Source organism: Sciurus carolinensis, chromosome 7 (genome assembly GCF_902686445.1).
Source record: "Sciurus carolinensis chromosome 7, mSciCar1.2, whole genome shotgun sequence".
In the NCBI taxonomy this organism is placed as follows: Eukaryota; Metazoa; Chordata; class Mammalia; order Rodentia; family Sciuridae; genus Sciurus; species Sciurus carolinensis.
The window spans coordinates 112,837,412-112,850,373 of NC_062219.1; the positions used below are offsets into that span (position 1 = coordinate 112,837,412).

The 12,962-nt window shown below is 47.4% G+C and overlaps 1 protein-coding gene across 1 annotated transcript; it reads right to left on the reverse strand.

The window, feature by feature from the left end:
• Positions 1 to 2,909: 2,909 nt before the first annotated feature.
• Cnpy3 (canopy FGF signaling regulator 3) lies at positions 2,910 to 12,962 on the reverse strand. Its single transcript, XM_047559207.1, is given in 8 exon segments — positions 2,910 to 3,750; positions 4,071 to 4,188; positions 4,395 to 4,517; positions 5,575 to 5,582; positions 6,171 to 6,268; positions 7,187 to 7,265; positions 7,268 to 7,309; positions 12,451 to 12,962. Coding segments are annotated over 8 exon segments (837 nt in total). The 5' UTR covers positions 12,596 to 12,962; the 3' UTR covers positions 2,910 to 3,526.

Consider the following 12,962-nt stretch of genomic DNA (forward strand, 5'->3'; position numbering starts at 1 on the left):
CAGGTGAAGTGGGTTCTAGCCAGTCTCATCTTAAGAACTACAAGGGATGTTTGTTAAGGTTTAAGATTGCTAGGTCCCAGGCTGGAGTGTGGCTCAGTGGTAATATGCCCACCTAGCATGTGTGAGGCACTGGTTTTGATCCTCAGCACCACATAAAAATAAATAAATAAAATAAAGGCATTGTGTCCACCTACAACTAAAAAATATATTTTTAAAAATTGCTAGGAAACAACCTAGCACTGTGATGGGCCCACCTAAATAAGTGTTCCAAGTGATGCACACGTCCACGTTGTGCATTTAGGAAATCCTGTTCTCATAGGGTTTTTTTGTTGTTTTTGTTTTTGGTACTGGACATTGAATCCAGGAGTGCTTTACCACTGAGATACAACCCCAGTCCATTTTTCAATTTTGAGACAGGGTCTCACTAAGTTGCTGAGGCTGGTCTCAAGTTTGCAATCCTCCTGCCTCAGTTGCTGGGACTCCAGGTGTGTGACATCTAACAGAGTTTGATATGAGCACTGAAATCAGGTTAATTTGAGCTCAAGTTAACTGATGGGATGGGAAGGGATGTGAGAAAGTGGGAGGCAATATCCAAATTCAAAGACTTCTGTGGTAGGGAGAGGAAAAGAAACACCTGATAAACCAGATCCTGTCTTCTGCCTCTTCTAGGTTGGGTTGGCTGGTACAGGCTGGGGGGACAGCTAGTGACTGTGCAACAACCTGGCCCGTGAGAGGCAGTGAGGGGCTGTCCTGGAGTAGACATAGGTCAAAGAACAGAGAAATCCCAGTGCTACCTGCCCTCAGGCCTTGGCTTGGATTGGGTCCCTGGGTCAACACCCCAGAAAGAATCACTGACATTCTGGGGACAGATGTAAGCCAGGAACTAAAGTGCTATGGGTTAGTGGCAGAATGAAATTAGAGATTGGTTACCAACACACAGAGAGGGGACTGCAAATAGATTCCTGGCCCAGCATCCCAGCCCCCTACCCTACTCCCAACCATCTCCTATGCTCAGAACAAAATCCAGGGCAGGACATGGTCTTAGCCTGGAATCTCACAGTCCACAATCACTTTAACACAAGGAACATCAGTCCTGGAGACAGAGGTGGAGGCTAGACCACAAAAGTACCATCCTCCAAGGGCCTGTTCCAAGCCTCAACAGGCAGAAGAGGAAAAGTTTCTTTTTCCACTCTTCACAGCCTTGGGACCCTAACCTGGGAGAGGGGACCCACACTCTCAGGAGCCTTCAGCAGTATATCCCCTCCTACTGCCTGGCCTAGTCCAGGAGTGTGGCGTGTTGATAGGGATGCTCACCTGCTGAGGGCACTCTGCCAAGCCATTCCCCATTCTTTCCTTCTAAACAGCAATAGCTGTTTCCTATTTTCCTTTTTGGTGATGCTGGGATGGTGAATCCAGGGCTTTGTGCACACTTAACATATAATCTATCACTGAGCTACATGCCCAGCCCTTATTTTTTGAGACAGGATCTCCCTACATTGCCTAGGCTGATATCAAACTTCCTATCCTCCTGCCTCAGCCTCCCCAGTCTCTGGGATCCTAGAAGTGCACCACAATGCCCAGCTCTTTGTTTCCTTTTACAAGAGTCTTGGTGGTGGTGGTGGTGGGTCTAGATCAAAAACAAAAACCAGTTCCATATGAAGTACACTACCAGTGCCAGGTATTGAGTGAAGGGGCCCTGACAACGAGGACTGTGGAAAGACAAAGAGCTGAAAATCTGAAAACCAGTCTGAGTCTCAGCTATACTGACAGTAGGACCTTTGGCATATCACTTGACCTGAGTCCACTTTCTCTTCTTTATATAAAATGCGGCTACCATAAGTCACCGCACAAGTGTGATGTAAGTGTTAAAACTAAAGCAGTAGGGCTGGGGAGATAGCTCAGTCGGTAGAGTGCTTGCCTTGCAAGCACAAAGCTCTGGGTTCGATCCCCAGCACCGAATTAAAAAAAAAAAAAAGCTAAAGCAGTAGACAATTACCATTACTACTGCTACCGCCTGCCTGAATCCCTGCCCAGCAGACAACTGGGGGATATACCTACACCTCTCTCTCCTCTTCTCTAGAGGCCGGCCTTCCTGTTCCTCCTCAGTCCTGGAGGACGTGGTGTAATAAGGTGTTGTTCAGAGACTAGAGTGTCCTCTTGTCTAGATTCCAGATGCAACAGTTAGGAAGAGCAAAGTGACAGGTTGGGTGCAGAGGCGCACACCTGTAAGTCCAGTGGCTCAGGAAGCTGAGGCAGGAGGACCACAAGTTCAAGGCCAGCTTCAACAACTTAGCAAGGCCCTAAGCAACTTAGTAAGACCCTCTTTCAGATTCAAAATAAAAAGGGCTAGGGGGGCTGGGGAGATAGCTCACTTGGTAGAGTGCTTGCCTTGCAAGCACAAGGCCCTGGGTTTGATCCCCAGCACCCAAAAAAAATAAATAAATAAATAAATAAAAAGGGCTAGGGATGGTTAAGCACCCCTGGGTTCAATCTCTGGAACCAAAAAAAAAAAAAAAATGGAGCCAAGTGACCAACTGGTCATCAGGGAACAAGGTTCAAGAACAGGCAGGGCCAGATGGAGGTGGGAGGGAGTGTGGGAGCTGGTAAGGTAACTAGCAAACACTTTACACAACAAGTGGAAAGGTCAGGGGCAGGGAGACAGGAGAGAGGGAGGGAATGAGGGCAGCCAGGTGCCCAGGACACACAAGCACAGCTTGAGGTGGGATGGAGTTGGGGGCTGGGAGCTCAGGGAGAACAAAGGCAGCTGCCACTGTTCCATGAGTCAGCTGAAGGACTGCAGGCTGACCCTCACCCCCGTGCCCCCACCTACTCCTCAACTCAAAGTAGCCCTGGGTGCTCTCTGCACTTGCTATTCCCAACAGTTGTCAGGTTCAGCTTTAATAATCAGGGTCGGGGTAGCCACGCTCCCCTCAGTCCCCAAGGCTGGAAGGTGAGGGGCAGGATAGAGCACAAGGGTCCCCAGGGCACCTTTGAGGGCTGAGGAGGACTCAGGAATCAGAAGCAAAAGGCCAAAAGGTTTTTACTCTGTGAGCCTCTTCTGTGGAAGGAGAGCTGGGCAGAGTACAAGGTGTCCATAGGAGGTGGGGCGAGGAGGGCGGGGAGCTGTAGGGGTTGCAGATTTATTTCCTGTAGGGGCAGAAATGAGAGGAGCAGAGGTGGCTGCACCCTCCTCACAGGCTCTGGAGGGGCACTAGTCCTGGTGCCCAGTTCTGACACCTGCCCCTCCTGAGTTCACACTGGAGTCCTCGAAGTCCTCAAACCACATGGCCTGCCTGAAGCCCAGGTCAGGAGAGGAATTCTTGGCAGAGGGAAAAAGCTGGCACGGGCCAACCAAGGCTGCTTGGAGTTCTTCCTGGGGCTTGTTGTCTTTCCTTGGCAGGAAGAGGGCACAGCTGAGGCAGGAAGACCTGAAGCCAGTAGGAGAGTCATTTTGCCTGCTGGAGTTGTGCCCCAGACTCTTCAGCTTTGAGGTTCGGGGTTTCAGTACAGGAATACAGGGTGAAGCTCAAAGCTCATCAGGGGGGCTGTGCGGGAGGGGAGATGCTTTCTGGATGCCCTCTTCTTCCTCGGGGCTGGGGTCTCCCTCAAGGCCCCCCAACTCCTTCCTCTGCTTGCTGCTGCTGCTCCTGCTGCCTGAAGCCTTGGCCCTGCTGCTCTTCTTCTTGGACTTTTTCCCTCCCAGGGCAGCTGTGTCCCCCTTCTTGCCAGACCACCGTTCTGCCAGGCAACCTAGGCAGGGAGAAAAGAGACCTCAACAGAGCTACATCAGGACCAGCTTGCTGGGGAGCCACTGGGAAGAGCAACCACATCCATGCCTGACACCAACACCCCTGAGACCTGCCTCTCTGCTCCCTGGGCCCCTCCGCGGGTGCCTCAGTTATCTGTTATCCTGCACTTCACTTCAGCGCCTCTCACTTCGTCACATCTCATCAAGATCCCTGAGGGCAAAGATCACCCATGCTCTCTTCCGCTCTCTCCTGCCCTCCTCCCCAAGAGGGAGCAAAGGATACAATCAGCCCCGCGCTGCCTTCACCTCCCCTCCGACTCACTGGTGTCCTTTCCCTTCAGCACATGGTTGGCGCAGAGGAATTCAGTCAGGTCCTCCTCCTGGTGGTTCCTGTACCAATCTTCGATCACCTCCTCAAACTCCTCCACCAGTACATCACACTGTGAATCACAACACTGGCATTGGCAAAGCTCCATCCATACCTGACTCACTCCTGGGGTACTGGGCTAAGTCCACCATCCATCAGGAGATAAGCAGGTGACTGTGATCTGCCCAAGGAATCTGAAGCACATGCTCTTGGTGGCCTTCCTCAGTGCACTCAATCCCCACCTGCCCCACTGGGCACAGCAGGCAGAAGGGCCCGTACCTGCTTCTTGAGGTCAGCGACCTCGGCAGAAGTCTCATTCCACAGCTCATAGGGGATGTCCATCACCACCTTGACCCCTTTGTGTACCAGGTTGTGCAGTGTCTCAAAAGTCTCCGACATGCCCTGGAAGAGGCCACCAGACATGGGAAGTAGAGGCATCTTTGCTACCTCCCACCCTCCTCTCCCTGGTGTCTGAGGGCCTGACTCTGAGAGGTCAAGAGCCTCTAAGGCTTCTAGTCCTCAGTGGCATCTTCCTCTCCACTCTCTCAGGCCACCTTTCCACCATCCCTGCACACACACACCCTGACCTACCTCCCCATACCTCATCCTTTCAAAGGACTTAGAGTCCTTTTCAGGAAATAAGTTTGCCTTGGCTCTTTCCCTTCAGTGAGCTGGGCCCATTTTCTCCCTATACCCAGACCCACTCTCTGCTCCAGGTTCTTCCTGGCCTGTGTCTTTACTTTGTGGGAAAAGGGCACAGCAGAAGCAGGAAGGACACTTTATTCTGTAAAAGCTATCTCTGCCAGCTACCCTGGCCTTATCCCAAGACAACAAACTACCCAGTTCCTCCATCTTCCTAGATACAATTTATACAAATACAACATACAGGAGCTGGGGAGGTAGCTCAGTAGTATATCAATTGCTCAGCATATGTGAGGCCCTGGGTTTAATCCTGATCACCAAAAACAAAACAAAACAAAAAAGTATACAAATATATCCTTTCCTTCATTCCTGCTTCTCACACAAGTAGTAGTATATCATATACAATTTTGCGCCTTGCTTTTTTTTCCACTTAATAATATACCTTGAAGATCAGTTTAATTCAATTCATAAATAGTTGCCTCATTCTTTGTCTTACAGCTGCCTCACAGTCCACTGAATGACCAACACAATGCATGTAACCCGTTCCCTACTATAGACAGATTGTTTCTAATTGTTTGCTATAGAAAATAATTTTAAACATTTTATTAAATCAAACATGGATTTATTAGTTAAACTCACATAAATTTTATTTTTATGTCATTTTTTTGTAGTGCTGGGGATAAAACCCAGGGGCCTCATGCATGCTGGCAAACACTCACCTACTGAACCACATCCCCAGCCCTTATATAAATTTTAAATACAAAACCTAAGACAAATGCTGCTTGAGACCATACCCTTAGGTGTCCCAGGGGTTTACCTCCTTTACTAGAAGGAAATTTAGGGGGCAAATGTGGGCAGTAACGATCTTCCCACATGCCAAGAACTGAAGATGTAGAGAAAAGAAATAAGGGCCTTGTTTTAAGCAGTGTCTTTCCCAGAGGCAGAAGCATGATGCACAGCAAGTGAATTAAATGTAACACAGGCACACTGGAAGGAGTCTAGAGAGGTCTACCATGGGGGTACAGATGAAGGACTGGGCAATCACTGTCCCCAAGTGTCTTCTAACATCTTCACTACTAACCACTTGTGCACACCCTAGACCTTGCTTAGTCCTCTTTGCTCAAGTGTTTTAGACCTCCATAGGAGTTGTCAGCCTGGTGCATTTCTGCCTATGTCCATGACTGAGGCAGGACCCTGATGCACAGGTCTAGGTCATCATGATGTGTCTAATGCCACAGAAAAGTCAGGCCACTCAGGAGAGGAGTGCAAATGGCAATCCAAGAGTAGGAACAGGCAACAAGGGAGGGCCTCTCCCAAGATATGATCTGCAAATCACCCTCACACTAGTGGACCGTACTTAGATACAACACAGGCCTGGACCCAGAGGGGATGAAGGACAAGCACAAAGCCAACCTTGGCAAAACCGGTTACTGCCGGTCCTCTCCTTGTGCAGGCTGTAGTCCAGAAGCCTCTTGCAAATGGTCTCAGTGACTTCAATTAACCGTAAGTCCCTGCCAGACAGCAGTACCAGAGGAACTAAGTTCTCCTCCCAGCCCCAGTGGTTAGTGGTCCGTCCCTCCAGCCCAGTTGCCCAACACCTGAGCATCTCACCAAAGGGAAGTCAGAGCTGGAAAGAAGATAGTTCATCTGGTATGGGGGTTCTGAAATGCTGGAACACAGACCAGAGAGACAACATTTTAACAGCTCTAAGGACTTTCTTTCTTTCTTTCCATTCTTTTTTTCACTTTTTTGCAGTACTGGGAATCTAACCCAGGGCCTCGCACATGCTAGGCAAGTGTTTCTACCACTTCAATTTTTTTTTTTAAATAAAGCCAAATTTATCAAATTTTGATGGTAAAATACCATTTCATTTTGAAAGAATGATCGTACTAACAGAAATTATTTTTCTTATTTAATATTTATACCTGGCAAGATAAAAAGCTGGTAACTCTATGTTACCACTTCTTTCTTATTCATTCATCTATCTTTTTGTGTGGTGCTGGGGATTGAACCCAGGGCCTTGCACATGCTAGGCAAGTACTCTACCACTAAACTGCATCCCCGGCCCTATTTTTTTTTTTTTTTTTTTTTTTTTGAGACAAGTCCCAAATCTCTGGGATTACAAGGCATGTACCACCACACCAGCTTCAACTTTTTTAATAAAATACACTGGTCCATGAAATCCTGGTCTCTGGGAATCACTAATATAGTACCATCAGTCTTGCTTTTATAGATGAGGAATCTGAGTCCCAGAGAAGAAATTTATAAAGGTCACTTAATTAGTTGGAAATAGAATCAGTGGGCAAACTTGGGTCTCAGAGCTGACTCCCTTGTGGTGGGTTTGCCTAGCTGGAAGGGAAAAGGGAATGCCAAGCCCTCAACCCCCCAGGAACAAAGCAGGCAAGGCCACTGAGTCCCCATGCACTTACGACTTGGTATATTTGACTCCAGAGGCCTTCCGGTCCAGAATGCCATAGCCCGTGTCAATGACCTCCTTGGTCTTGCCGTTTCCTCAAAGGCTGACTTCAACTCCACAGCAACATATTTACACACTGGGGGAGGGAGATGCATCACAGTCCACTGAGTGCACAGGAGCCTCCAACCAGAGGCAACTTCCAGCAAGCTCCCAACAAAACAAGTTAAGGTGGGTGTCCCTTCCTAGCATGAGCTAAGTCAATACTCAGGGCAAGAAAGGAGTTAGTACCAGACACCAAATGGGGTTCACTATGTGAAAATGGCTCCAAGATCTACTGTCCCATGTTCACTCTTGGTCTGAATTCTCCTGACAACATTTCTATCATGCCCTTCACACTATCCTCAGCCTATCCTTCACTTTCAAAAATGTTACACATAAACTAGTACAGTGCCACATGCCCATATCTCAGCTACTCAGGAGGCTGAGGCAGAAGGATCTCAAGTTCAAGGACAACCTGGGCCACTTAGCAACACCCTGTCTCCAAATAAGAAATAAAAAGAACTGGGAAAGTGATTCATTGGAAGAGTGTCCCTGGGTTAAATCACCAATACAGCAAAATAAATAAATAAGAGCCAAGCACGTGGATTGGGGATATAGCTCAGTTGGTAGAGTGCTTGCCTCGCATGTATAAGGCCCTGGGTTCAATCCTCAGCATCGAAAAAAAAAAAAAAAATTGCCAAGCATAGTGGCACACAACTGTAATCCCAGATATTATGGAGGGGGGGGGGCAAGAGAACCCAAGAAGCTGGGTTCAAGCCCAGCTCCATTAATTTAGCAAGACCCTGTCTCAAAATAAAATAAAAAGGGCTGCAGATATAGATCAGCAGTAAAGCACTCCTGGGCTCAATCCCCACAACCAAAAACAAGAACCAAAACATACATACAGAAAAGCTGAAAGAGTGCAATGAATAACAATATCCTTCTACTTGTATTCAAGTGATTTGTCATAATCCCTCTCCAATATCTAATATATATCCTTTTTTTTAATCAATGGACCTTTACTTTATTTATTTAGAGGTTGTGCTAAGAATCAAACCCAGTGCCTCACACATGTAGGCAAGTGCTCTAGCACTGAGCTACAACCTCAGCCCCTAATATATACATTGATGCTGGGCATGTTGGCACACGACTGTAGTCCCAGCGGTTCAAGAGGCTGAGACAGGAGGATCGAAAGTTCAAAGTTAGCCTCAGCAATTTAGTGAGGCCCTAAGCAACTCAACAAGACTCTGTCTCTAAATAAATATTAAAGTGAAGTGATAGGCTGAGGATAGTGTGAAGACTCAGTGGTTGAGTGCCCGAGTTCAATCCCCAGTACCACCCCACAGGTTTTGCTAATCCAATTTGAAAGTAAACTGCCAGTATGAACTTTCGCCCCTAAATATGTTATCATATACCTCCCAAGAACAAGGACTTTCTATGTAACCATGAAACAATTATGATACTTGGAAAATAAACAATAATTCCGACATCATTTAGCAGTCCATATTGAAATTTTCCTAACTGTCCCTAAAATATCTTTCGTGGTTGTTTTATTACTTGATTTCATATGTGTTCCAACAACAGCTTTCTATTCCTGCCAAGTTAATTTGTTTCATCTCCTCCAGAACAGACTTATTCCTACTGTTTTCATACACTTATTTTCTCATTTCCTCTCATTCTTCCTCAGTTATTAAGTAATTCCTATTGTCAGGTACTACTTGAGAAACATTGATGAAAACAAGGTCCCTCCTTTCCTCCAGATACTCAGTGTAAAGGAGCAAAGGTATAAATAATTACCACTGTGTAAGGAGTGCTACCCATAGGGTGAAGTGCCTGAGGTCCTAGAAAAATGTCCATTTTGTGTCCATTCTCGTACATCACATTAAAACCTCCACCCAGGAAAACTTCTGGACTAATACCTTTTTTTGGGGGGAGGGGTGGTGCAGGTGGTGGGATTGAACCCTGAGTCTCACACTTGCTAGGCAAATGCTACAATGAGCTACATCCCAGCACCCCATCTGTTATGGTTTGAATATGTGGTGTCCCCCAAAAGCGCATCGGTGAGACAATACAAGACTGTTCAGCAGGGCACACTGGCACATGCCTGTAATCCCAGCAGCTCCAAAGACTGAGGCAGGAGGATTATGACTTCAAAGCCAGCCTCAGCAATTTAGTGAGGTCCTAAGCAACTCTAAATAAAATATAAAAAAGGGTTGGGCATGTGGCTTAGTGGTAAAGTGCTCCTGGTTCAATCCCTAATACAAAAAAAAAAAAAAAATGTTCAAAGGGGAAATGATTAGGTTAGCCAATCAATGGCTTAATCCATTGATGACATGGATTAACTGGATGGTAACTGCAGGCAGGTAGGGTGTAGCTGGAGGTAGGTCACTGGGGGTGTGCCTTTGAGGTCCTGGTGAACACAGTTCTTTTTTTTTTTTTTTTTTTTTTTGCGGTGCTGGGGATCGAACCCAGGGCTTTGTGCTTGCAAGGCAAGCACTCTACCGACTGAGCTATCTCCCCAGCCCCACAGTTCTTTTTCTGCTTCCTGACTGCCATGTTCTCAGCTGCTTTCTTCCTCCCCACCCTTCCACTATGATGGTTTGCCTCACGTTGGGCCCAGAGTTGGCTGTCTTTGGACTGTGAGACCTCTGAATGATGAGCCACAAATAAACGTTTCCTCCTCTGCACTGTTATTGTCAGGTCTTCTGGTCACAGCAACAAAAGTGTTGACTAAAACACCATCTGCTCTTGGTTTCATTCTGGGCCTTTGCAGAATTCATGCTCTCCCTAAAGGACTCAGTCATCTCAAGAGTCTCTCCAGCTAGACTACAAGAGTCTCTAAAGTGGGCATCATGTATTGGGATTTTTTTTTTTTTTTTGGTATTGCTTTAGTCTGAGCCTTTGTGCATGTTGGATACTTGATTAAATATTGCTAATAGAGCCAGTGTGTGTGGCCTAGCAGTTTCTGATGCCTCTGAATGGAATAATCTGCAGGCTAACTGCATTATGCACTGTTTTAACACTGATTACAGAGTTTGGTTGAAAACCAATTTACCACAAAGTAAATACATCCCCTGAAGGCTTGCTTGATGAAATTTTATAACAAATACATTAATTGATGACTTGGAGAACTTGGAACACACAAAAGTTCCAAATTATAAGCTGGTGATCTCAGAGTCTACAATACACTGAAGTTGTCTCACCCCATTGGCTTTCCATCCAGAACCACCAGCTCCTTCCCCTCTTCTGTCCTATTCAAGCTCATCATTTTTCTGGCTCCTCTGCCCTCTTCTCCCATGCCCTCAACATGTAGTATTCCAGGTGAGGAAATATGGGAGGTTTGGAACATCCTTTCTCTCTTATACCCACCAACCACAACCTTGCTCCCCAACTCTTCCAAACATTACCTCTTCAATACCACCTCTGAGATCCCTCCCAGAATCAGACCTGGAGGAAACTCATGGCACAGACTGCAGACCCTCACAGACATCCACCCACTCTTTTTCTGGGCAGATTCTCTTTTCCTCTGTGCTGGGGCCTGTTCCACTCAGGTTACTAAGCCTGAAGGCAAGCTTTATGGGCCAGACACAATCAGCAGTTAATAACAAAGATGCAATAATAATAAATATAAATAAATACAATATTAAAAGGAACCTAAGGATTGGAGTTTGCCAAGCCATTCTGTGACTGAATAGTCCTTGTAAATTAATCTTCATCAGTTACAAAATGAGGTTAGGATACTCAGAATGATCTCTAAGATCCTTGCCAGCTCTATGCTTCAAGTCTGTGAATGCCTGCTAGGGAAAAGATATGTGAGCTTCTCAGGCTATGAGAATTATAAAAGAAAACAGTAAGAGTTCTTTGGTATCAGAATAAGATTGAAAACAAAGAAAAAAGGAAGTGAAACATCCAAAGGATATCAGTTAGAACTAGAGGAAGAGTGGAAGGAAAGCATCTTGGCACGGGCTAGATCCATACTGTGTGCCCTACCCATGAGGTGAGGTCAATCATCTCTGGGGCATATCTATCTTTTTATTTTATTTTATTTTATTTTGGTGGTACTGGGGATTGAACCCAAGATCACTTTACCACAGAGCTACACCTCCAGCTCTCTTTTAATATCGAGAGAGGATCTTGCTATGCTACCCAGGCTAGCATCAAACTCACTATCCTTCTGCCTTATCCTCTCAGGTAGCTGGGATTATAGGCTTGCCGGCAGCATGCCTGGCTTTTAGTATCTCATTTTCAATCCCTCAAATGGAAGGATTATGTGTCCCAAATCACCCACCCCCACTTTCCAGTACTTAGAAAACATCTGGCCTAGAGCAAGCTTTGAATTTAGAGGAAATGTATAGCCAACTTTCTGGGGGGCCTGTGACTAGGGTGTGGGAAGACAGAGTGACTATTAAGTTCAAAAAAGGGAGGAATAAAAGATAGGCCCTTCATAGTTTTGCAACCCTGCACAGCTCTCTCTCTCTCAAGTTCCTGCCTCCACCACTGTCTTGGGTCTCACTTCATATTTGTAAAATCTTTCTCCCTCACTAAATTCCCCCAAGCTCTATGCTTGCCCTAAAGTGACCTCTTATGCCTCAGATCCTCCTTCCTGCACATGCACTCATAACCCTTTCATTTAATCATATGTATCCCAAAAACAATTTATTGGGTACTTAGTACCCATCTGTATGAATAAACATTTGAGACAAGGGACAGGGACTGCTAGTGCAACAGACGACTACAGAGATTAGGTTGCAGGGTCGGTCCGCACAAAGTGGAGCGTATCATATTCTTCTTCACCCAAGATGAGTCATATGGACCTTTTCAGTTCCTCAAACTCGTCCTTTGCTTCCCCAGTCTGCAGGCCTCTGCATCTGCGGTTTCCTCTAAGTGGGCCCCTTTCCTTTCACTTCTCTTCACCTAGCCAAATCCTAATTACTCTGCAGACTTCCTATAAGACTTCCCCGACCCCTCTATATACAGCCTTCCCTACACCCCCACACCTTCAGGCTAGATTAACTGCTCCTCGCCGGCCCCCAAAACCCAGTACTTTCCCATCACGGAACCTCTAGTCCACCCCGACGTCCCAGTGACCAACACAGTGTCAAGCACACGGAAGATTCAACGAATGCTGAGACCTCGCTCTAGAGCCCGGGACCTTGCAACCACCTACCTGACTCTGAAAGCCCCGCCCCTAAGCCCGCCCCTCCGGCAGGATACACCCCGCGGGCCCCGCCCCCTCACCTTCGCATTTGCTGGGCAGTCGAACCCAGTCGGTCTCTTCGGCGCTGGCCTGCCTCGGGCCCAGTTCCGGGGCGGGTAGTTGCAGCAGCAGCAACAAGGGGAGAAGCAGAAGACAGCGGGGCGCGGGTTCAGGCAACGACTCCATGTCCCAGCCGGACCCGACCCGAGCGGACCCGGCGGCGCTTCCTCTAACGGCGCGCGCTCAGCACCTTCCCTGAGCCGCTTCCGGGACTGCACACGTGCCTCAGCGTAACCACGGCAACTGCGAGCCCCCGACCGCCCCCTCCTCTCGCGGCTTCAGCCTGCCTTCTAAGCGGACGAAGGCCCGCGGACAACCCAGCCAATGGGCTTTCTCGGTGTTTGCCTTTTAACGAATAGGAAGACTTTCTTTTTTGGCCTCCGCCAATAAGAGATAGGATGGTGGCCTCGGCGACCTATGGCGACATCTTTTCCCACCCGCCAACAGAAGCTCGGGGAGAGGCTGGAGGTCTTGGACCCTGGGAGTAGAACCC